This window comes from Ctenocephalides felis, unplaced genomic scaffold (genome assembly GCF_003426905.1).
Source record: "Ctenocephalides felis isolate EL2017-DRISC unplaced genomic scaffold, ASM342690v1 CF-g0.4_SCAFFOLD_01170, whole genome shotgun sequence".
NCBI lineage: Eukaryota > Metazoa > Arthropoda > Insecta > Siphonaptera > Pulicidae > Ctenocephalides > Ctenocephalides felis.
In genome coordinates, this window is record NW_020537324.1 from 8698288 (window position 1) to 8722394 (window position 24107).

The 24107-nt window shown below is 29.6% G+C and overlaps 1 protein-coding gene across 3 annotated transcripts in view; it reads right to left on the reverse strand.

Annotated features, from left to right (window-relative positions):
• Positions 1-3168: 3168 nt before the first annotated feature.
• LOC113367954 (hemicentin-1-like) overlaps positions 3169-24107 on the reverse strand; it is a 251864-nt gene continuing 230925 nt past the window's right edge. For all 3 annotated transcript variants that reach the window (XM_026609523.1, XM_026609524.1, XM_026609525.1), the window contains exons 2-9: positions 11667-11776; positions 10244-10454; positions 6320-6451; positions 6090-6239; positions 5845-6023; positions 5651-5770; positions 5318-5522; positions 3169-3975 (exon numbers count right to left, since the gene is read on the reverse strand). In XM_026609523.1, coding sequence (XP_026465308.1) covers positions 3728-3975; positions 5318-5522; positions 5651-5770; positions 5845-6023; positions 6090-6239; positions 6320-6451; positions 10244-10454; positions 11667-11776 — 1355 coding nt within the window. In that variant the 3' untranslated portion in view covers positions 3169-3727. The remainder of the gene's footprint in view (positions 3976-5317; positions 5523-5650; positions 5771-5844; positions 6024-6089; positions 6240-6319; positions 6452-10243; positions 10455-11666; positions 11777-24107) is intronic.

Below are 24107 nucleotides of genomic sequence, written 5' to 3' on the forward strand. Positions count from 1 at the left end.
AAATTTTGGAAAAAAATTTTTGGGAAAAAAATTTTTCGGGAAAAAAATTTTGGTCAAAAAAATTTTGGAAAAAAAAATTTTGGTCAAAAAAATTTTGGAAAAAAAAATTCGGGAAAAAAAATTTTGGTCAAAGAAAATTGGAAAAAAAAATTTTGTGAAAAAAATTTTTGGTCAAAAAAATTTTGGAAAAAAAATTTTTGGGAAAAAAATTTTTGGTCAAAAAAATTTTGGAAAAAAAAATTTTGGTCAAAAAAAAATTGGAAAAAAAAATTTTGGGAAAAAAAATTTGGAAAAAAAAATTGGGAAAAATAATTTTTGGTCAAAAAAAAATTGGGGAAAAAAATTTTGGTCAAAAAAATTTTGGAAAAAAAATTTGGGAAAAAACTATTGTAAGAAAATTCAGTAAAATTTTATAAATTTTCAAATCCATCACAAAACGTTTCAGAATTATCTAATTTGTTTACATAGACTATGCACCTATATATTATATCAGTCCGATGAAATAACTTAAATAACATGATCAAATAAAACTATTAGATGCTTATTTTCATATATTATTTACAAATAGCTCATAAACTTAGCTGCACAATGCATTTATGTTCTTAACATCGATTTTTTTCATATATCTCTAATAAATATTTACAAAACTTTTATTTATTAAATTATACTATATATATATATATATATATATATATATATATATATATATATATATAGTATAGTATAATGTATATTATATGCTTGAATGCATAAAAATCTCTAATATAGTTAATAGTTGCAATTAATTTCATAACTTCATTCATAAATACTACAAATAATTGATATTAAAGAAACAATTACCAGAGATTAATTTATCATGTTTATAACTTTTTATTTGGGTAATGGTTGCATGAATTGAAGAAGGGCAATATTCTTCATCATAACTTTCTAAAAAAATATTTGGATTGACGGAAATGAAGAAATTAGTGATTTCATTTTATTGTTGGCAGTGAAAGTTATTTCGTAATTATAAAAAATGCAATATGCATGTTACTTTTTATGCAAGATTTATTAATATCATCGATACCTTTATTAGTTACAAAAGTGGCCATAATAATCATATATTTTGATCACACGGAACATACCAAAAGCATTTGATTTAAAATTTTCAATGACGTTTTTAATAAACGTGTGATTTTTTTTTCTATATGCAAATATATATCCATATTTGCAAGAACTTCTCATAAATATAAAATTAACTTAGCATGAGTTATTTATATTGGAACAGAACCAAAAAAATTGAATTAATTGTTTCAAAGAGTATCATCTAGTAAACATTGGCTTTAAATAATTACATTAATCTTTCATTAAGTGCTGAATACTCACTAGATAATATTCACATACTGATGTTCTGTTCCACATTAGGTTATTGTAATAGCTGTAGCCATTTTTGACTACAAAGATTCATACAATTTACGAGAAATGTTAGTGTACTTCTTCAGCTAATAGAAATTTGAATAAAATGAATGAACTTTCGGTTGCAAGATATTGTGTGACACTATGATCAACTAAGTGCATGAAATGATGTGTATTATAACTAAATGATAACTTTTATATAGCATAATAAATTATAATTTATGTACTAATTGACCCACATTTCATCAATTAAGTAGTACCATTCAAAACAGTGTTATATATATATATATATATATATATATTTATACATATATATTATATATATATATATATATATATATACAGTAGCATCCGATTAGTATGACGCCGGATATATTGACAACTGCTTAATATGACGTAATCGCACTTGGTTCGAATCGAATTTGGTTTCCATATAAAATTCCTTAAAAAAAACAGCTGTCTAGTCGGATATATTGACATCGCTTACATTGACATGTCGCTTAATGACCCATTTTTGCAAAAAATATGTCCAATTATAATGATCGACATGATTTTAGATGATGTGGCCAAGTCTACGAAAGCAATTGCTATGTCTTTTGTGCACAATAGCACCAGGGTCTGTTTTTACAATAAAATTATGTAAAGAAATCAATCAAAAATTACTAATTACTTACATTAAAAAACACATTTGTATGTTTATGGGTAGGGTAGACTAATTATTAATGGCCCACCACGGATATCTATTTGATAGTAGAGGGCGAAAAATGTATAAATTCATAACCAGCCATCACCTTTATTTTTATGACTTTGCTATCAGAAGATAAGCAGCACATGACTGCGATAAAAAGAACCAGCTGAACCTTAACTTTGGCAAAGGTGTAAGCAATAAAATAGTAAAGCTTTAAAAAAAGCTATTTTACAAGAGACTAATTGAATAAATTGTTATTCCGGCTCTTCTGATGAATATTTCTGACCAATAGCAGATCAATGTAATATACTGTGTTGTCTTTGTAACAGTTGTACCCACAGAATTAATATTTTGCATTGGTTCAATAATGTAGCGTAAAATGCCTTTAAAATTTAATAGAAGAAATTGCATCTGTTCGCCCCCTGGTTGTTCCACTTTACCCCGTATGTGAGGTAAAATGGGTCAGATACCAAATGTTTAAAAAATAGTAAAAAATATAATATTTATATAATTAAGAATTATGTACGTATGTATGTAAGTTTTTCTGAACATAGTTTGATAGATGCTTCTTTGATGTATGTTATGTGTTGTTCATTGGGTTTAGACAGTATAATTACCGTAAGTCAAATTGGACCGTTGTGCCCCGCCCTACCCTATAATTTAATGTGTCATTTTGATTTTTATTTAAAACGTTTGTATAGGTTTTTCTTCTAAATTACTGAAACATGTAACATATTTGCATATTAAAGAGTTTTTCTTCAGTACGCTTTTAATGACGGCCGTTAGTATGACGAGATGACGACCCTTCGATGTTATACTAAGCGGATTCTACTGTATATATATAACGACATATTTATATGTTTATGTCAATATATTTATGAGCAAACTGAGAATAATATAAAAATATATATATATATATATATATATATATATATATATTAAATTAATTATAATATATGGCCAAACAACATTTTTTGCACTATTTAGTAAGTATTTTAAATTTTATAAATGTTTCGAGACTCAGTTTCTCGCATCATTAGTATATTAATTCAAAACAAATTAATAAAATATAGACCAATACGTCATATGTTCTTTTATGCAGTTGCCGGCACCATGACTCATCTTATCATTCTTGTTTCTTATATAATTTACATATTACGCCCAAGCTCATATTTTACTGAAAATGGACATCGCTACTGCACAGTATCAGACATTCCAGAGCGCGGGTTCGAAATCGCTACACTGTCTACATAATGTCAACGAAAATGTGATGTCTACAGAAGTTGGAGCCCCCGCTCTAGCAACCTGACATCGGTAAGCAGCGATGTCCATTCAGAGATGAAAATTATGTTTCCAATACAACATAAGCATATTTCGAGCATGGCGGTGTGAAATGGCAATAGAATCTCTCACACATTTCTTCGGAGTTTAACTCAACTCAGTAACAGTCATTATAACTTTATTATATATATATGTTTATATTTGCCAAATTATTAGATTCTACAGTTTGCCCATGCATGCGTTCAAAAATTCATTTGAATAGTTGCGTTGGAATTTCAGTCATAAACTCGAAGTATATCAAGACTTTTATCATTTTTGCTTGATATATTTCATTTATAATATACATGGAATGCTTCTGCTTATTTAAACTAACACAAGGAAGTTTTTTGTAATCAACAATGACAAAAATACAAATAAAGCTAATTTCGTTGTAGCTAAAATAGTGATCTTCATATTGGCGGCCGATGTTGCGCCCAGAGCGTGCAGGACAGTTGTCGAATATCGGACGGGTATCGTGAAATCGCTGAGTCCGGCAGCATTGCGGGAAGCAACGCGCACCATGTAAGGCGTCGACGTACTCAATGATGATAGAACATATCCGTCACTTGCCCCTGTTGAAACATCAATATAATCAAAAACAATAAAGAATTAGACAATAAAGATTAGATGGGATTTTGATTAACCAGTTGACTGTGGCACGCTCATTGAACAGTGCGCACAGTTTTGTGTCTTCCGAATAGAGTCATGACTAGGTGTTTATATAAAAATCGACATTTCAGAAAACCGGTTTTTTGGAATTTTAATTTTACTAAAAACCGGTTTTAACCGGTTTTCTAATTTTATATAGAATATAAATTTTTGCTCGAGTATTCTGTAATTTATCCGCAAATTTAGTGTAATTTAGAGCAATATTCGACTGAATTTGCAATTGTTATTTAATATTAAACAAAATTATTTTAATTTTAATTAGTAAAACCAAAAAATAATAGTTTATCTGGATTAAGTAACTTTGAAAATAATTATTCGTTATTCATGCATCATTTTCACACATAAGAATAAAAATATTTGTATAATAGTGAAAGGAAAGTTTTCGAATAAATTAAAGTATTACATTTTTAAATAAAAAAAATTCATTAAATTAAAAAAAAATACATGTTGATACATACTTGTTAATATAAATTTGTTTTAAAAACAATTAAGCTAAACTCGTATATTGTCTGTTCCGAGCAGTTTTAATTAATTAATTTTAAACATTCCAATTGTTTTTTTGTTTAATAAAATATGATTTAAAAAAACTTAGAACGACTATCGAATTGCTACTTAGACGTATCCTTTGTTTACTCGCAATATTTCCTGAAATAGAAAATACTCTCATACTTGCGACCAAATTATGCTTAATTGTTTTTAAAGCCTGATATAATAATTCTAAGTTTTTTGTTCTTTAATGTGTAGCTTCTTGCGTTTAAAACTCTTTTTTTAAGTTTGAGTAGAGAAAGTTACTTCTCCAAAAAGAAGACACACTGATTTAAATTAATATAAATAAACTGGTATAAAAATCTAAATTAATATATGCAAAACCTTTCTGGGAACCATTGCAGACTGAAAAGATAACAAATGCTATTGTACCGATATGATTTCAAAAATCAAAACGCTTTCATCTATCTTTTATATTTGGCTATATTTGTCATTTGGCTGTCTCTTCTGAAATAATTTAAATGATTAAAAATCCTTTCGTACACGTATTATCAAATAGTTAAAATTGGGAAATTTGAAAACTATTTTTTGTATTTCTACACTAGAATACTTCCTTACGTCATTTATTTCAGATCCGAATCATTTGAAACATCGAAAAACATAAAATTACTAAATCGATTTTTTTTGGCAAAACCAAACTCATTTAGGAAATTAACAACAGTATGCTTAATCATGAGTATTGTAATCATTTATACCAACCTTGCTCTATATCAATGTCAATTTCTCCAGAATGTGCCCAAACATCATCCTTTTGTTCGCCCCAATCCGCAAGAGGCGCATATTGAAATCTAAAACCTAATATCCGCATATCTACTTCATTTTTGCCTTCTTTAATCGGCTGTGGATTTTTAGGACCAGTAATTTCAAATTCCAGAGAATCAGCACCGGCGGTCCGCAGTAAAACCTAATGAATAGTAGAGCATTGATTATAATTATAGAATTAAAATATATGTATATATAACAGTAATCTTAATCAAATAATAATTGAACTGGAAAAAAGTAAAAGTACTGCTAAAGATAGAAGTTGCTTACTTTAGCGGGCGGATCAGGTTTGGCACCTTCCTTAATTGTTACTGTTCTATCAAGATAGCCGAGAAAATTTGCTGCTCTGCACGTATAATTTCCAAAGTCATTAGAGTCCGTAATAGGTAACTATAAAAATGAAGTCTTTTATTGAATTGGATAAAAAACCAAAGCACCACTCTTAAATTATTGATTCACTTTACCTGCAACGTAGTTGAATGTTCTGAATTGAATACTATTGCTTCTTTTAGAGGCTTTTTATTTCTCATCCAGGTGAAATTAGCTGGTGGTTCTCCTAGGGCTTCGCATGTTACATTAACAACTCCTGATACAAATCCGTAAACCAGCTGAGGTCTCGGATTTGCAGGACTCATCGGTTTATCTGTTTGATTGCACAATAGTCATTAAATTATATAGTTATAAAGTGTAAAACCAGAAATAAACTCACGTTGGATATTTAGTTTAATTGTTCGTTCTTGTACGTTACTGACTGCAGTCGAAACTTGATATGCTTTACAAGTATAAAAACCTCTATCTTTAATTGTTACTTTCTTTATCAAAAGCCCATCTGCTAACTTGCTATATCGTTCACTAGGCACTAAAATCAATCATATAAATATGTAATTAACACATAATTAAGGGTTGTATTATTAACATTGATTTAAATTGGATATTTACGTGCAATTTGTTGACCATTAAGTTGCCAAGAAACTTTTGGCTCAGGATCACCACGTACCTCACAACGGACCGTTGCGTCTTTGTTTTCAGGAGCATATTGCTCATTTGGTGTATCCATGAATGAAATCGGCTCTGCCATAAAAATTATATATGTAAGTATATATGATAAACTATCTCACAATTGTACTCAATATCTAACGCCTTAGAAATACCATATTCAAGCAATTGCCCAGGCTATCATATACTATATCCGAATTGTCTTGTGGGCTAAAAACTGCATTATAATATTCTTAACGGTTTCCAAATAAATAAGAAAAAACTGAAATTATAGCATGACCCTAGGGTCACGTATTGTATTCCGATTTTGGGTAAAAATTTTTTGTTTCCGATTTTGATGATTTTCACAATGTTAATACCTTATAATATAAGGAAAATGCTATTAAAAAATTCGATCGCACTTCAAATAGTTTTCGAGAAAAACGCATTTTTAATATGTGAAAAGGAGCGATTGGTTTTTAGCGAATATCTTGGGAACGGTTAGAGCTATCATAAAAATTTTTGCACCTGCAGATACATATTTTAAATGCGCATATTTCATACATCATGACCCTATGTTTAATATTTTCCGAGATATAGGCGTTTAACTGTTTCAAAGTTGAAAATTTGAAACTGTTTTTGGGGTATATCTCGCCAACGGTAAGAGGTATTTTAAAAAAGTTCACACTAGGTTAAAGATCTCTTGATTTAGAATATTTCACCTGAAAACATCGATATTCTATGATGAGTCGTTCAAAAGTTATAATTGCTTAAAGATTTCATGAGTAAAAATGCCCAAAAAATGGATGAAAAATTAGTTAGTTTTTTTAATTTTTCACAGACTTCCCGGGCACGTAGAAGCTTCAATTAAACGTCAGGTGAATTGTCTTGTGGGCTAGAATAACATGAAAAAAAACTGCATTTTAATATTCTCAACGGTTGCCGAATAAATAAGAAAAAACTGAAATCATACCATGATGTGGGGAAAAAAATTGCGTCCGATTTTAATGATTTTTGCACCGTAGGTACCTTATGACCTTAGGAAAATGCTGTTAAAAAATTTCGTTCGCATTTAATCTCATACTACCGAACCGATTTTAACAAATCAAAAACTGTTCGAAAGATATTAGTTGGGAATGATACTGATCAGTTTTAGGTGAAAATCTACCTTGTAATTAATTGTTGAAAAAAAGTTTAAGTCGATTTTTATGGAACTTTTTTTGGCGATATATATCATGGTCTTATATAACTTACTAAAATATTACGGCCTTACGAAAAGTAGTTTAATTTTAAAAATTCATCAAAGTTTGAGAAAATGAATAGTTTTGTTGACGTTTGTTAAAATTGAAATTAGATGATTTACTTGGTATACCGATAGATTGGTCTTAATGAACATACTGAACCATTAACGTCCTACGAAAACTGGTTCAATTATAAAAACTATTGATTTTTGAAAATTTGCTTTTAGAAAATATCCCGAGTTAACGTTCGTTTTTAGTTATGTGCAATAAATTCACTCGGAGTACTTGTAATCACTCATAAATTAATTTATTTTTTATTGATTAAGTCGAATATTTACACATTTCGGGAAGTTCATGTAACTTGCCTCAAGGCTAAATACCAATACCAACTAGTTCTGTTATATATTATATATTTATAAATGAGGGGGAGGAGGTAAATATTATAATTATTTTAGACTCTCCAGAGTTTGCATTAGTACGAATTATAATATAATGACTAATTCAAAATGATGCAACAAGAAACTCGCTCTGTTAAATGAGTTACTATATGCGCATTCAAAAGATTACGTTGCAAAGGAGATAATGAGTTCGTGCAATGCTAAACTAAGAATACTTGATTACACAAGATAAGAGTATGCAAGAATCTGAAACTAGACGCATTCATACTATACGAAACATGCATGTTTGCCTAATTTATATGAAAGCTTTAAATGATGGCAGCATGCACAACTTTAATGTAAAGTTAACATACGAAATACTTATATTGCAGTATAGTGCTGAAAATCGTATAATTCAAATGTAATGCGAATGCAGTTAGGATACATTCTACATTTAAGATCATTTTACAATTTGATGTATTAAATCAGGATTTTTTCAAAGTGGTACACGAAGTGTCAATATACAAGAATAGTCGAATTTACAAATTACGGATTATAATTGTTTTTTTTTAACTAACACATGATTGAATATGTGTTAATTTTACGAATAAACTTCGCCCGTTAACTTTCGTAAATCGAAGGACCGAAATCAAATAAGAAAAATTGAGTTGGAAAAATCAAGATAAAAAATTGGAGGCACAAAAATTTTCAAAATCTTCAAAGAAATTACCATGTTTAAATATCTACAAATATTGTAATGTGATCGTTTCAAAAATGTATATATAAATTATATATTGTTACTATTTTCTATTGATCTTACAGTAATTTATACAATAATGATATTTTTAAATATTGACAATAAATAATTTTGGATGGTAGGTATATATAATTTGCCTTTGAATCAAATCATTTTGCTAGGCAAAATGCAAATTAGAATAACTGAATCAAAAATTAGAATAAAAACTAGCTGTAAGTGGAATTCTGTCTTAAGGCAATTAACGCATCGTGCCTTAAGGCAAATTGCTGGAACTTTCTGTACCGCAATTCAAAATTCGAGTAATTAAAAATAATCAATAATAATCAAGAAAAGTTGATCAATGATTCGAAACTTTTAATAAAATTTCGAACCATATTAAATCATTCTATCTTAAATCATTTATTTTGAAATATTTTGGAAATTCTGAACTTGTTTTCAAAGCAATCGTATTGCTTTAACTGCATAAAGACGAAATATCAAAGCACGTAAGCGCCGCGTCGCCGTCTAACGCGTAAACATTGGTATGGAACCCATAGGAATGTAAACAAAATTTATACTTATTGTTAAAACTTCTATAAATTATCTGATAATATGATGTGCATTTGTCTAATGTTCATTTTTGACCGCCAGATGGCTTTTTTTTACTTTTTTTGTTAGATCTCCGAAACCGCTAGACCTGCCTTCATGAAAATTTTATCAGTTCTTCGTCTTGTCAATACAAGTAAAATGTTTTTTGAATTATTCAAATCGGACTCTCCATTCTCTTAAAAACTGAGTTACCGTTTTTGGCACTTTTTGCTCCATATCTTCGGAACGGCTAAACCTACCTTCACCAAAAATTAATCAGCACGTCTCCTTATCAAAAAGAATCGAATTTTTTCTGAATTATTCAAATCGCTTCATCGGGTGTTCCCGAAATCGTCGACGAAAATTTGTATCCGCACACACACACAAACACGCACATACACACACACATACATCCATTTTTTCTAAGGTATGCCAAAATGTTCAGAAACCTCTGAAACGTAAAGATATATAAAAAATTTCATTTTCGATTTTTTTTGCGATTACTATAACTTGCCCTAGGGGAAGTTAATAAAAGATTTTTAAAAATTTCTACAGATTTAAGGACTAAATATTTTTGAACATCTGCAATATTTTATTAATTACAAAAACCAAATTAAAATAGTTGAGTTGTAGAAAATTAGGATAAAAAGTTTAGGGTTCCAAAATCTTCAAAGAATTTAGCATTTTAGTATAAATGTTTCCAATATATCCAAATGACGAACGCTAGTCGTTATCCAATTCATCGACGGCTTTTTAATTTTTGAAATTGGTCCACCCGTTTTTGAAAAAATGCCGAGAAAAAAAAAACATCGGCGCACATACATACTACAACTAAGCTACGACTAAGTCTAGCTACAACAATTATTCCAGTTAATAGAGTTTCTACTGTACAAGAGTATTCAGCAAATAATAGGCAAGTGTTAATAATAATTTTCCATTAATTTACCGTTTACTATTAATCTAAAAGTCTTCCGCTGTTCGGCAGGTGATCCGCCGCCGCCGCCGTCCCCGGCGCACACCCACAATCCGCGGTCGACACCAGCAATGTGAAGAAAGACAAGAGCTTTTGCACCTGGTGCTATAGCTGGCCGCGGCTCGACGTGAATTCGACCCCGGGACTCGGTGACAGGGTCACCGCGTGGATTTAGCCATCGCACCTATTATAAAATTTTATATAAATATGGAAAATAATTGATGTCTCAATAGTGGAAAGTTAAAATTGTATGAAAAATGTATGTTCTAGTTTTATGTGTATAACCAAGAACATTGTTTTATCTATGGTTAATGTTTTAATATGTACAATTACTATTCACGTAATTTAATATAGTATTGTAATATGTAGGGGAGCTAGGGGTAAGTAGTAACACGCGGTTTCAATACGATCTTAAACGATATTAATCAAATTTCTTTGTCTCAATTAGATATGTAAACATGATGTTAATTATGTGTCTTGAGTAAAAAATCGCTCCTAGGGTTAGTTAAAATTGTTGGCAATTTCATAAAAAATTAATATTATTGAGTAGTTAATAATAATGGAATCATGAAATGCAATAAGTGATACGTAAAATAGCAGAATGTATAAGAATTTCAATTATAGCATGTATGTAAAAAATTATTAGAATGTATAAGTTATCAGAAAGTATAGATTTTAAATTAAAATTGAAATAAAAAAATTGAAGTAGTAAAAGAAGTAAGAATATGAAAAAGGAGAAAAAAGGTAAGAATAAAGATAAGTCGAAAAAACCTATAAAGAAGAATAGGATTTATATGAGAAAGGTAAGTTGAAAAGTAAATACTACAATAAAAATATGATTTTATGTACATATTCAAGTGAAGAAGATTGGTAGATATAAATAGTTTGTAAGATGCGGGTACATGTAAATTGTTTTACAGAAGACTGTGTACGTTTCATTTGTATTATGTTAATAATTACAGTTTGGGTTGATTCATGAGAAAAAAGTCAATTTTCTTAAAAATAAACAAAGAATTTATTAGGGATATTATTATCGTTAATACTTGCACCGATAGAAGTTACAACAAGCCAATTGATAGCATAAATCTAATTGTAATGGTAATTTAAATTCCGACTAGTCCAAGGAAATTCATTGAGAGAGATTTTTCCTTAGTGCTAATATCATAGCAAATATTTCAATTCTGTATATATAACTACATTAACCATGAACAAGTAACATTTTGAAAAAATATTAATAATGATGAAATATTTCCACAACTCGACCTGAAAAACGCTAAATTTTATTTAAAATTTGCAGCAAATTTTTAAAAATAAAATATAATTTATATAATTAATATTATTACACAAAAAACATACAAATAATCGATAATTTAACGTATTGAAATTCATGGATTACCTTCGTTCCTTTATGGCCATGACAAGTGACCATATGTTTATCATTGACGAATCTCACGATTTCAGTAGCATTTGGAGTGATGTGGACGTTGTCATGTCCATGTGCAATAACTAAAATAAATTGATTTATATTATAAAAACATCCATATATATATATATATATATATATATATATAAGAATAATTTTAATTATTATTTTTGATCAATCTATTCATCTGGTTACTATAAATAATATATTTGTAATTGTTTGAATAATAAGGAGATTATTAAAAAATGTATCTGCTGTAATATGATAAAAATATAAATTTTGATATTTTTGCTGATTTTTCAATGAATGGATGAATTAGAAAACAAAGCTACTTAACCATTCTATGAGCTCGTGTAACTTTCAGGACACATTCCAAATATTGCAATATTTTGCCAAAGCATTGTGGTTTTTTTCGTGAGATAAAGCATGAATCTAAATTCTAGAATCTTGTTAAGACAACCAAGTAGGCTTATCAACTAAAATAACATTTTCATATAGAGAATTGCAAACATTACAGGCTGCTGACTTCTTTTTTTTTATATATGTGCTTATTGATACCGATTTCTGTTTCCCTAATATTTTTGGATGTAAGACAAAAATTCGGTTTATGTAGGATATATCATATATTAATTGTCTCTTATCTTGCTGAACTAATTTCAGCTGAAGTCTAACACGTATTGTAATATACACATTACAGTTAATTACATCAACCTCACTATAATCAACTGGCAAACGGATCTCAAACGAGCTATAATTCGCTAGTTTTATGCAATTTACGCCGGCGTGGGACGTAGATACGTTTCGTTTCTTGGGTTTCCTTGTTCGCAGTATATTAAACGTCAAGTTACATTTAAATATATAAACGCTTGCTCACGCCCAATTGCATTTCTGCTCGTGCTTAATTCAATTAAAGGTACCGCAGCACCCGACCATTGGAGAAAATAGCAGACGTTATAGAACAGAGGAACTAGATATAGCACAAATGGATATAAACAAGACGAGATGTACGTTTTACGTAAAAATTGCAAAGTTTGAGATCAAACGTTGATTGAATGATTGAAACCCTTCATCAAAGATAAATGGTTTGAGGAGGTATTCATAGAGGTATGAAATTAGGTCAGTTTTAAATCATCGTTAAAAAGTAATAAATTCTATTACTATTATTTTTTTATAATTTATCAACATTATAAAAGTACAGCAAAAATGTAAAAAAAATGTACATAATTCTAAAAATTAGCGCACGCCCCGCAGAAGGACAATTTTTAAAAACAGGGTGGGGCAAATTAAAGAATGACACGACTCTAACCCATTCGCTTTGGATAATTTGAATGTGATAGATATATTCAATATTTTGGAAAAAAAGAATATTTATGAATTAAATTTATATAACATTCGCATTTCTTATACGATAACCCTTACGTCATAAGTTTCTTTTCGTGTATGTGCATAGCCTTACGTATACTTAAATATCACATTCTATGTTCTTAAAGAAGTCGCATAAAAAACAGTATTAACAAAAAATATATTATTAATTAAATGCCCGGGTTCAATCTAGAGGTAATAGATTATCTGTAAGGGTAAGAATTAATTGTATAGGTTTCCCACAATACACAATTTATTAATAAGAATAATATATTAGTATGAAAGATATATCTAGACACATTTAGATAGATATATCTAGATAGATACATTTAAATGGTTTTTAGCAAATATCACGCGAACGGTTATAACTATTATAAATTTTCACCAGCTGATAGATATTTTAAATACGCAAATTTCATTCATATACATCATAGCCTTATCTTGGAAAGTTTCCGAGTTATAGACGTTTAATCCATTGAAACCTAAAAATTTCAAACAGTTTTTGGCGAATATCTCGGGAACGGTGAAAGGTATCATAAAAATTGTTGTATTGGAATAAAGACCTTTGTTTTGAAATTAGATTTAGAATATTTCATCCTAAGACATCAAAGTCCTATTGTAAATCGTTCGGGAGTTATAACCGTTTAAAGATTACTGTATAAGTAATTAGAGTTTTTGCTAGTTTACTTATCCCGCTGTATTTCTACAAGTAAAATTTGCTAAATCCGCTTCTGTACAATTAAGACGTTGTACATAGTGAAATATATGAAGAGAGCTCGGTATTGTGGTGTTTTGAGAGTACTAGTATGAGACAATTTACGCTACAATCAATCTGGATGTATAATGTCGCTATTTTCCGCCAACATCGGTTTACGGGTTTCAAGAGGCAGAGCATCTATGTCTTCTCGTCTTAGTAGTTTTCCATCGTATAATACATCAAAATCTTGAGATAGAATACAATTTCATAGGATATAAAACATCAGTAAACTAGTAGACCGCAGAATCCAAAAAGAATTTACAAAAAATGTGTACACATTATCAAAATCTCTATAAAATATCTGATAATTTGATGTACGTATGTCCAATGAACATTTTTGACCGCCAAATGACATTTTTTTAACTTATTTTCATTGAAAGTCCATAGTCATTGATCGGTGTTCCAGAAATCATGTGTGTGTGCGGACGAAAATTTGCATCCGCACACACACATATACATCCATTTTTTCTAAGGTATGCCAAAATATTCATTTCATCACTAGGTTTTAAAATTTATGCTATTTAAAATTTGTGATAAGGAAATATTGAAATTTTGACACGGCTCACGATGAATTTTTATAATGAACACAAATTTCATAGGTCTATAAAATTTTAGGAAAACCATGAACTCTATCTTCATTTAAAGATTCATCAATGAAAAAAATTGGCTCACACACACGCACGCATTTTTACACACACAAACACAATTTTTAGAAAATTGGTCTCAAACGATTCAGAATGACTTCAATCGTCAAGAAGGTAATAAATTATGAAATAGGAATTTACTTGAAAGCATAAACTCCAACGTGAAGTTAATTAAACAATAATAACTGATTAGAGTAGATTAATATTTTATGCTTCTCTCTGAACTGATTGTGAGTAAAATGCACTAATAAAAATTATGTAAATTTTAGTTCTTTACTTTTTTACTACTTTCTTTTTTCTATTAGTGATTAAAACTTCATTTATGAAATTAATCCAAAACAGCATTTTCAAATTGTATATAATCACAAAAAAAAATTCATGTAAAGAATGTCAATGAGAGTTTTGAGATGAATCCATCATTCATGACCACTGACCAAATACTCGAACAAAATGCAAAAATTTACAAGCATTTTATTAAAAATCAAAAATAATAATCCACCGGTACATTTCTGTAAATTTTATCATCTATATACACGGGTTAGATGATGGTGAGTGAACATGTCCGTTTTCAAAACCGAAACTCACGTTTGAAAAATAAAATATATATTCCAGTAAAAATTATACCAAACTGACGAGTTAACGTCATATTCTCTTTACATCTGAATACGAATAGTTCTTTTCAGTATGTTTCTTTTATTGCGATTTAAGCTCCGTTTTACAAATGTTTTTAAAGCAGATCCAGGTAGGTGGGTTCAGTGATATAACTATGGCACAAAGGATTATTATTCACCTGTATAACTTTTGTCTCGGTTATGTAACAAAACAATGGCTGCATTATCACTTAACGTTCAACATTTTGAATCAGTTGGCATGTTACGGGAAGTCCTAAACAATTTCGAACCATTGTATTATTGTTGGCTAAATATAGGACATATAATTCCGCGAGGCGACATAACGATGTGATTCTGGATGATCACTTTGTTCCAGCGATAATTGAAATATTTTACGCAATAATTATTTTTAAGTTCCTTACATGTTCTTTAAAAAAAAATGTTTGTGTTTACGCCAGAAAATCCAACTTAACCAAATTTCAACAATTTTAAGGCCATTTGATTAAGTTCAAAAAGGACTAAAACTCGATAGGACGTTTTTTTAGAATTATTAATATATAATATATTACTCTCACATAATTGCTCTTAGTTGATATTTTAAATATTAGTTAAATCACAACACCTCTTATATTTAAAAATCTCATTGAATATTATAATTTGTAATTAACTTTTATATATATATATTTGTATTTGATGTATATTTATATAAATTTCATATGTCTATTATTATTCAAAAATTACAATAGCACATTTTTGCCTCCTGTAAAATATGTTTTAATAACATTTCACAGCTGTCTGAATATACACATTACAAAGTCGGATGGTAGAATTTAATTGAAATAAACTATTGAGTAAAACTTTAACTCTTTTGAAAGAAAAGTTTGCTTAATAGCACTTTAATTAAATTGACTTATAGAACATTGTAAGTTATATTCAAAGTTTGTGAAGCATAATGACTTTATAGGTATACTATACGTGCTTTTGCATTTTCCACATACAAATCGGGAATAAAGTTTTACATACATACTTTTTGAAATTATAGGTATCTTCTTATAACAAATTTAAATTTCATTGCTATTGACCGTATCATATTTTGATAAATTTTTGCAAAGTAGCTATTTGAATCAATCAAAACATGGAGATTGTAAAATAGTAAAATACTTGATAAAACACTAAAAAAGACATGATTTTTACTAGTGCATTTTACACAATGTAGTTCAGATAAAAACATTTGAATTAAATGTGAACAAAATTAGATACCCGGTTATCGTGCTTTTTCTCGGTTTTTATTTTTTATACAAAATTTTTCATTAATAACATTATTAAGTATTTTACCATTTTAATATTCTGATCAAATGAGCCAACTTTTGATAAAACTTAAGTACATTTTTTTTTAAAATGAGAGCTCTCAAAGTCTACCGATTTTAAATACATAGTTCGACAAAAAGTTGTAATTATTGAAAGCTTGGGGCAATTGTGTTATTATTTTTTACTGGGGTTCTAGAAGTTTAGAACTGTACCCTTAGAATTATTTCAGGTGTACGAATCCTAAGTTTAAATAAACAAAATTAATAAAAATTAAACACAATAACCGCAACATGGTCATATTTTCACCAAAGCTCTAGGTTGCACTTAAAAGCTCGTAATTTCCAAACAATTTTTTTTAAAGATAAGAGATATTTAAAAAAAAAATCGGGTCGATACAAATCACTATTTTATACTCATAGTTCGACTAATATTACGACTAAATTATTATATTATATTATATACGACATACTTTATATTCATAGTTCGACTAAAAGTCTCAATTAATTTATTGAAAACTTGCGGCAATTGTGTTATTATTTTTGACTGTGGTCCTAGAATTTTTTTCACGAGTACAGTTCCAAAGTACAAATGAACAAAATTGATAAAAAATGAACACAATAACTGCAACATGGTCATATTTTCACCAAAGCTCTAGGTTGCACTTAAAAGCTCGTCGTAATTTCCAAACAATGTGAGATATTTATTTTAATTTTTCTTTTCAAGTCAATACTATCACTATTTTATACTCATAGTTCGACTAAATTCGACATAAAAGCTCTTAATTTCCAAATAACGTGATTTTTTTTAATTTGTTCAGGACTGTTAAGGTCAATAGTATCACTTTGTTTTGGCTTAACGTTCAGCTGCATACATTCATATGTTTACATTATAAAACCTATATTTACCTACATACCTGTTATAGAGAACAATTATCCCATTTTTCACATTTTGTGCCTAATCACGTGTTCACTGATGCTTATATAAGAATCCATTGAACAGAGTACATATAATAAAGGCATAAAGCCCTTGTAGAACCATCCATCATAATTCATATCGAGCACTCGATTAAAACGCCTCCTTATTTTAGTACGAACCGAGCTCTTATCTGAGCGAAAAACCTTGTAGTAATATTTTCTAGCACAACAAACGTGGGCTGATTTCTATCTGTTCACCTCAACTAGCATAAATTAGCATAATGAAAACATTATTTCATTGTTTCATTGCACCTGGTTAATCTAACAGAGCATGAGAATAATATTAAATTTATATATGGTAATAATGTTAGATTTGACGTCTTAATGTGACATTATTATAGAAAATAATAATATCTTGGATAGTTTATCTATTTAAACGTTGTAGTATATTGGACTGCTATATAGTGATCCAATATAAAAAAAACATACATTTCTTCAGCAGTTTTTATATTTGTCTCCTGAAATAACGTGGTGTATACTAAGATGGTCTAGATACTAAGATGATCTACTAACCTTAATATGGGCTAGATCACTTTGATCTGAATAATACAACAATTATATTAAATATGTAATTATAATAAAATTTAATCAGAAATAATATGAATAATTTATCTTTAGCAACATAAATATTTGCTTTCAACTTAAAACCAAAATAGTTTGTTCGTCCTATTCTCCACAAACTTTCCCCCTACATGATACACATATCCAAATAGCATCATTTATTCAAATGTGTACGGTTTTTGATCAAATTCCAACTACTGAGTCACATAATTCATAATAAAAGCTTTTGTAAAACTCATTCATTAGAGTGGTTGATATTTTCAAACCAATGTAATGCATTACCTAATTAATATCATGTTATGAATTTGCACATTTGATGCATAAATTATCACAATGAATATGTGATGAAAAACATCAAGTATAGTGAATATTTGTGCAAAAATGAAACAAGGGGTATATAATTTATTTTAAAACAGAAATATGCTTTCAGAAAGAACTTCGATGAGCATTCTGAAGGACTATTATAAATAACATTCATTTTTATAAAAAAAATGAAGTACCAGATACCTCTAAGTAGTAAGGGTGGGCAGCCTTCAAGTTTTTTTAAAAAAAATTTAAATGATTTTTTCATTTTATTGTTTTATAAATCGTATGCAGTCATAAATGTTCATCCCCTTACCAGAAACCTTTATTATGTAGAATTCAGTTTAAAGAATAAAATCAGTTTCAGATTAAGTTTGTTGTGAAGCTCTTTCTCTGACTAAAAATAATATAGCATATAAATAACTTGTAAATATGAAATATATTTGTTAATTTATGTATTACACATCTCACCATCTTTTTTTATCGTACAATACATATTAAACAAAATATTCGAGGCTTTGATAAGTTCCACAAGTCCTCCTGGAGGTTCAACAGGAACATCTACCAAAGCACATACAATTTTTAAATATGTCGAAAGCGAACAGTCAATGGCACCGGCTGCCGGAAAAGCGTTTCCACTGACACCTGGGCTTATCGTATCCAAAGCTCGTTGAACTTTAGCCGGAAAAGCTCCGAGATACACACCCGGATCATATTGAGTCATAGATAGCGCTGGTATAGAAGCTCTTGCAGCCTAATTTTGTTCAAATGGTAGTAAGTAAATAGACTTACTTATTACATTTTTGCAACTATATAATTCAAATTTAATATTTAATAATAAAAAATAACTATCTTTATAAACCATAGCAATAGCACTTTATTCGCATCTAATCCAATTATTTATTATTAAAATTTTTATAACGAAATTTTCATATTTGTACCTATTTATGATTATTCCTGCATGCATACTTAATGCATAATTCATGTTCTTAATAGATTGTTGTATATTTTGTACCTGTTTATTTTATTTACCATAATTAGTAATTCGCATATGTAATGTATGATGCGGTCGGGTTACGTATAATAATTACAAATAATGCGTAATTTTATGCAATTGTAAATATTATTATCCGATAAAATGACTGTGGTGTCAACTAGAATATATAATAATTCCAGCTTCACTGATATATTTTGAATTATTCGAGCGTTTTGAATTAACAAATCGTTAAGTTTAATTCGTATTATAGCATTAGAGAATTGCATCGTTCGAACAGTTATTCAATTGGTATAACTAAATTATTTGACGCAATTAAATATAATGAACATCAGAGAATTTAATTTAAAACTTACAAAATTTAATTGTTTCAATTAAAAATAAATTTATTAATTTAATGACGCTTATAACATTTTTAATGGTGATAAATTGTTCAGCAAATTGATCGTTATCACATTAATTGATAACAGTGCAATTGTTTGAAATTTAAAATTGATCATGGTTAACATTTTATAAAAAATCAGAATGATTATAAATGAAAATAAATTAAGAATTTTATGCAAATATTCATAAACAATGAATGATAAAAACTTACGAATTGTTTTAATATTATCATTTGGAACTCTATAACCAAAAAGTAAACATCGTATCCAAGATTTTATGCGCATTAATTTGATAAACTTTCTAATTTTCAAATATTTTTGGTATAGCTGGTTCTACAGAAACCCTTAAAATGACGGAGTAACCGATTCTCCCAAAAATTATAATAAATAACTAGTAAATTTAACGGTAACGATGAGTCTAAGGTTGATTATATTATATTTTTTATATACAATCAAAACACTAACGAGAAAGATTCACTCGATATTCGAGGTTTCAGATCAGTAAATAATATATCCAACACAAAATTTTATTAAATTATTTTATATCATATCCACCGAATTCAGGGTCATACACTACCCCAGAGCCTTCATAAACATCAGGAATTTTACAAATGTTACCAAAACGTGTAATAAAAGTAGAAGCTGTAATTATATATGTATGCATGCAAAAAATGTGAAAAATGCGAAAAATGCGTAAAAGGCATTTTAATAATGTTTGAAAAAATATTTTCAAAAAATATGGTTACTGTGCAGATAGCAAGTTTTTATGATGTATTAAGAATTTTTATATTTAGAGGCCAATTTTGCGGTAAAATAGCCGATAACATAGCATTTTATGCAAACGTTTGTGCGTTTTCTAGGTTGTTTTGTATCTAGAACAACGCCTTATCGAGGAAATAGATATATTTTTAGTTTTCAGTACCAAGAAACAATTAGAACACAGCGTTGCCACAACTACATTGCATTGTCGTCTATTTTACTGGCGAATTGACCACTTAATTTTTATGCGAAACCCTCCGTTAACACGGCATTTTAGGAAATCGGTCCCCATACTACACGAAGTCGGAAATCCAACATCCCTTCGATAACACGGACTCCATATAACACTAATCTCGCTCAACAGACACGAGTTCTTTCCGCGCAACGAATTAATCTAGTAACTAAGTATGGTTGTAAAAATGTTTAATATAGGTTATATTATCGACTATTTTTCTATCCTTAACTCATCTATATCTCATACCGATCGTTCAGTAATTCGCGCCGTACGCATTCGCGATACTTCTTCGATCCACTTATCGATATCTCGCGGGCCTCTTGCGATCGCAGTGGGAGCCCTCGCCGCGGGAGTGGCGGGCGCGTTCAGTTTATCCCGCAACCGCATATGCAACACCGCCGGCGAAGATTGTTCGCCTGTTGGTTCATCAAGGCGCCTTATTCCCAATTCAGTCAAAGATTTTGGGATAACTAGGGATTGGTTGGGCGATAGGTCCCAAGGAGAATGCGGTATTGTAACCTGATGAGGAATATCAAATGGGATAATTAGAAACATGAACGGGATAGATAACGGGGACTGATACAAATTTTATCTCAAGTAATTATTGCAAGGTCACCGTAAGGTCTTGCAGATATTGTGTAATTTATGATAGAGCATTGTGCATAATAATTTGTATCGCATATTTATCACCTTTAACATGGCATCGACATCTCCAACAGCCGGGCAAAATTTTGGCAGAAATGTTTTCAATCGATAATCGATGTCCAGTTCGCGTGGTTGATAATCATTTATGTAGCGGAACAATGATCGCACATATTCTGGTATATCAGAATCTTCGTACTCAAAACCATCTATATTTATCATATATGTTATACATTAGCTAAATACTTAAATATTTCATTCTATAACCACCTAAATCAGGATCAAACACTCCTTCAAAGCCTTCATCCAATCGTTTACTGTGCATCGTTATATCCACGCTGGCAATGCCTTTCTTTAGAAGTTTTGCGTCGACGTTCACAGTTGGTTCCATATCAGGATTAACTTCAACAGCTTCCAAACAATCGATTTTATCTAAATCACCATAGTCCCCTCCAATATCATAATCGAAATCCAGGTCATCGCCGGTAGAATCGTCTTGAGAATAATGCACTATCGGTCTAGACAATCTGTTTTAATGTTAAATTAAAGACGCTTGCAAACTCGTTCTGAACAAATAACGACATTACATTGACGTTTATACGCGGAAGGGATTATATCGAAGTCATAGAATGATCTCTGGTCCGTAGAAAGGATTATAATGAGAGCGTATCAATTACGGAGATCAAAAGATTTTTCTATGGAAAAATAATATTGGAATAATATTTTCTGAGTTTAGGATAAATTCATTTTGCAGAAAAATAAATGCAAGGCATGCTATTACATTTAAAATGATATACTATTGCTGATTAAATTGCTTAATATGTTTCACCTAATATTACTAATTAACAAGACCTGGTATGTCGTTTTGAAGGTTTTTCCGACAATTCGGATCTACTCGGGCCTTGCTCAGGCGATTCCATTTGTCCGGTTTGTTTTGTTGCCGTTGCGGCCGATGTCTTCCGAGTCCACGGTGGAACCGGCGAACCGGAATCAGAGCTCGGAGTATCTATTTCCGGAGCGTTAGGTACCTCTACAGATTCATCAAAATCTTCGTACATTGCTAAAGCACCTAGTCACCATATAATGGACTCAAATGGTAAGTAAATGGAAATGACCAGAACTTATACTACAATATAAATAAGATACGACCAAAATAATAGGGAACTTTGCATACGACCAAATCCAAAATCTTTGGCATAAACTATAATATGAAAAAGATGATAATTTAGTATTATTCTTTGCATACGACCAAATCCACATACTTCGGTAAAACCTTTAATATAAGAAATATGATAATTTACCATTATTGGACTTAAGAGAAAGTGAATAAGTAGAGTGAGCGAGAAGGTGAGCATGTGAGTAAGAAAGTAAGTGAGTGAGTTAGTGAGTAGATGACTATGTAAACGAGTGAGTGAAATAATATGTGAGTAAGGGAGTAAGTGAGTAAGGGAGTAAGTGAGCAAGAGAGTAAGTGAGCAAGAGAGTAAGTGAGCAAGAGAGTAAGTGAGCAAGAGAGTAAGTGAGCAAGAGAGTAATTGAGCAAGAGAATAAGTGAGCAAGAGAGTAAGTGAGCAAGAGAGTAAGTGAGCAAGAGAGTAAGTGAGCAAGAGAGTAATTGAGCAAGAGAGTAATTGAGCAAGAGAGTAAGTGAGTAAGAGAGTAAGTGAGCAAGGAAGTAAGTGAGAACGTGAACAAGCTATCAGTAAAAGATGTATGCATATAAGTAATTGAGTAAATGAGTAAGTGAGTAAAAACAAGTATATAAATGAGTAAGTATTCAATTAACGCCAAAAACGTGTTAACATATACATTTATCCAACCATTATATATCTATTAATCGTGCGAATAAAACGCCTATTAAAGTATGATAGTATAAAGAAAGTAATTCAAAGAATAAATTATGGGTATTTTAAAATCGTTTGCTATAAAACTACCCATTTGCATATAAGCAAGCACGCTAAAATTTGCATACGCCCCAGAAAAATAAACACAATCTTGTGAAAGCTTTGTTATGTTTGAGAAAATATTGCTACAAATTCCCTTATTCGCTCAATAAAACATTGATAAAATCATCAGCAAATAACAATTGATATAAAGGAACTAATATTTATTCAGGTTTTTTAATAAATCATTTTGTTACCTGTAATATGTAGATAAATTACTCAACTTTTTGAAGTTTATAATATTGATGAAAATTATGTCATTTGTCATTCAGAATTATTTCGAAGTAGTTCATTTGTTTTTCATATTTTTGAGCAAACACATGAATATAGATACAAGTGTATATCTGACGTTGGTTATAAATTCTATTTTAGTACTTAATTATATAATATCTTTATGTGGTTTTGGATGCAAGTCTTATTGAGATGTATTAGTATCTCTAAAGTAGTATTTGAAGTACATGAAATAAATGACTATTTAGAATATAATTATAATAAATTTTCTATAATCAACGTAATAAAATTCGAATTTTAAATAAATTTTGATTTTTCTTTCATGTTTTCCATTAAAAAAAACACTTGATCACAATAAATTTTATATTCAAGTTCAGAAACTTTTGTGTTTAAAACAAGTGACTTCAAATTCTTTACGATCAGAACGAACTGGAAATTTACTACCAATAAAAAGCGTAATATTTTCTCCGATGGAATTTTCAGCGTAGTGCAAAAGCTAATTCATATGCAATTATTGTGATTAATGTAATGAACAACGGCATTTGCCGAAATTAAATGAAACTAGAAATTCGTAATTTAGTGTGAAGAGCTAAATAATCCATCACTGCTTTTATACAATTAATTTTCAAACACTGAAGTAATGTTTTTTTGTGAATGCAATGATATAGAATGTATTAAACCAGTAAAGTAAAAAACGTAGGAATGCA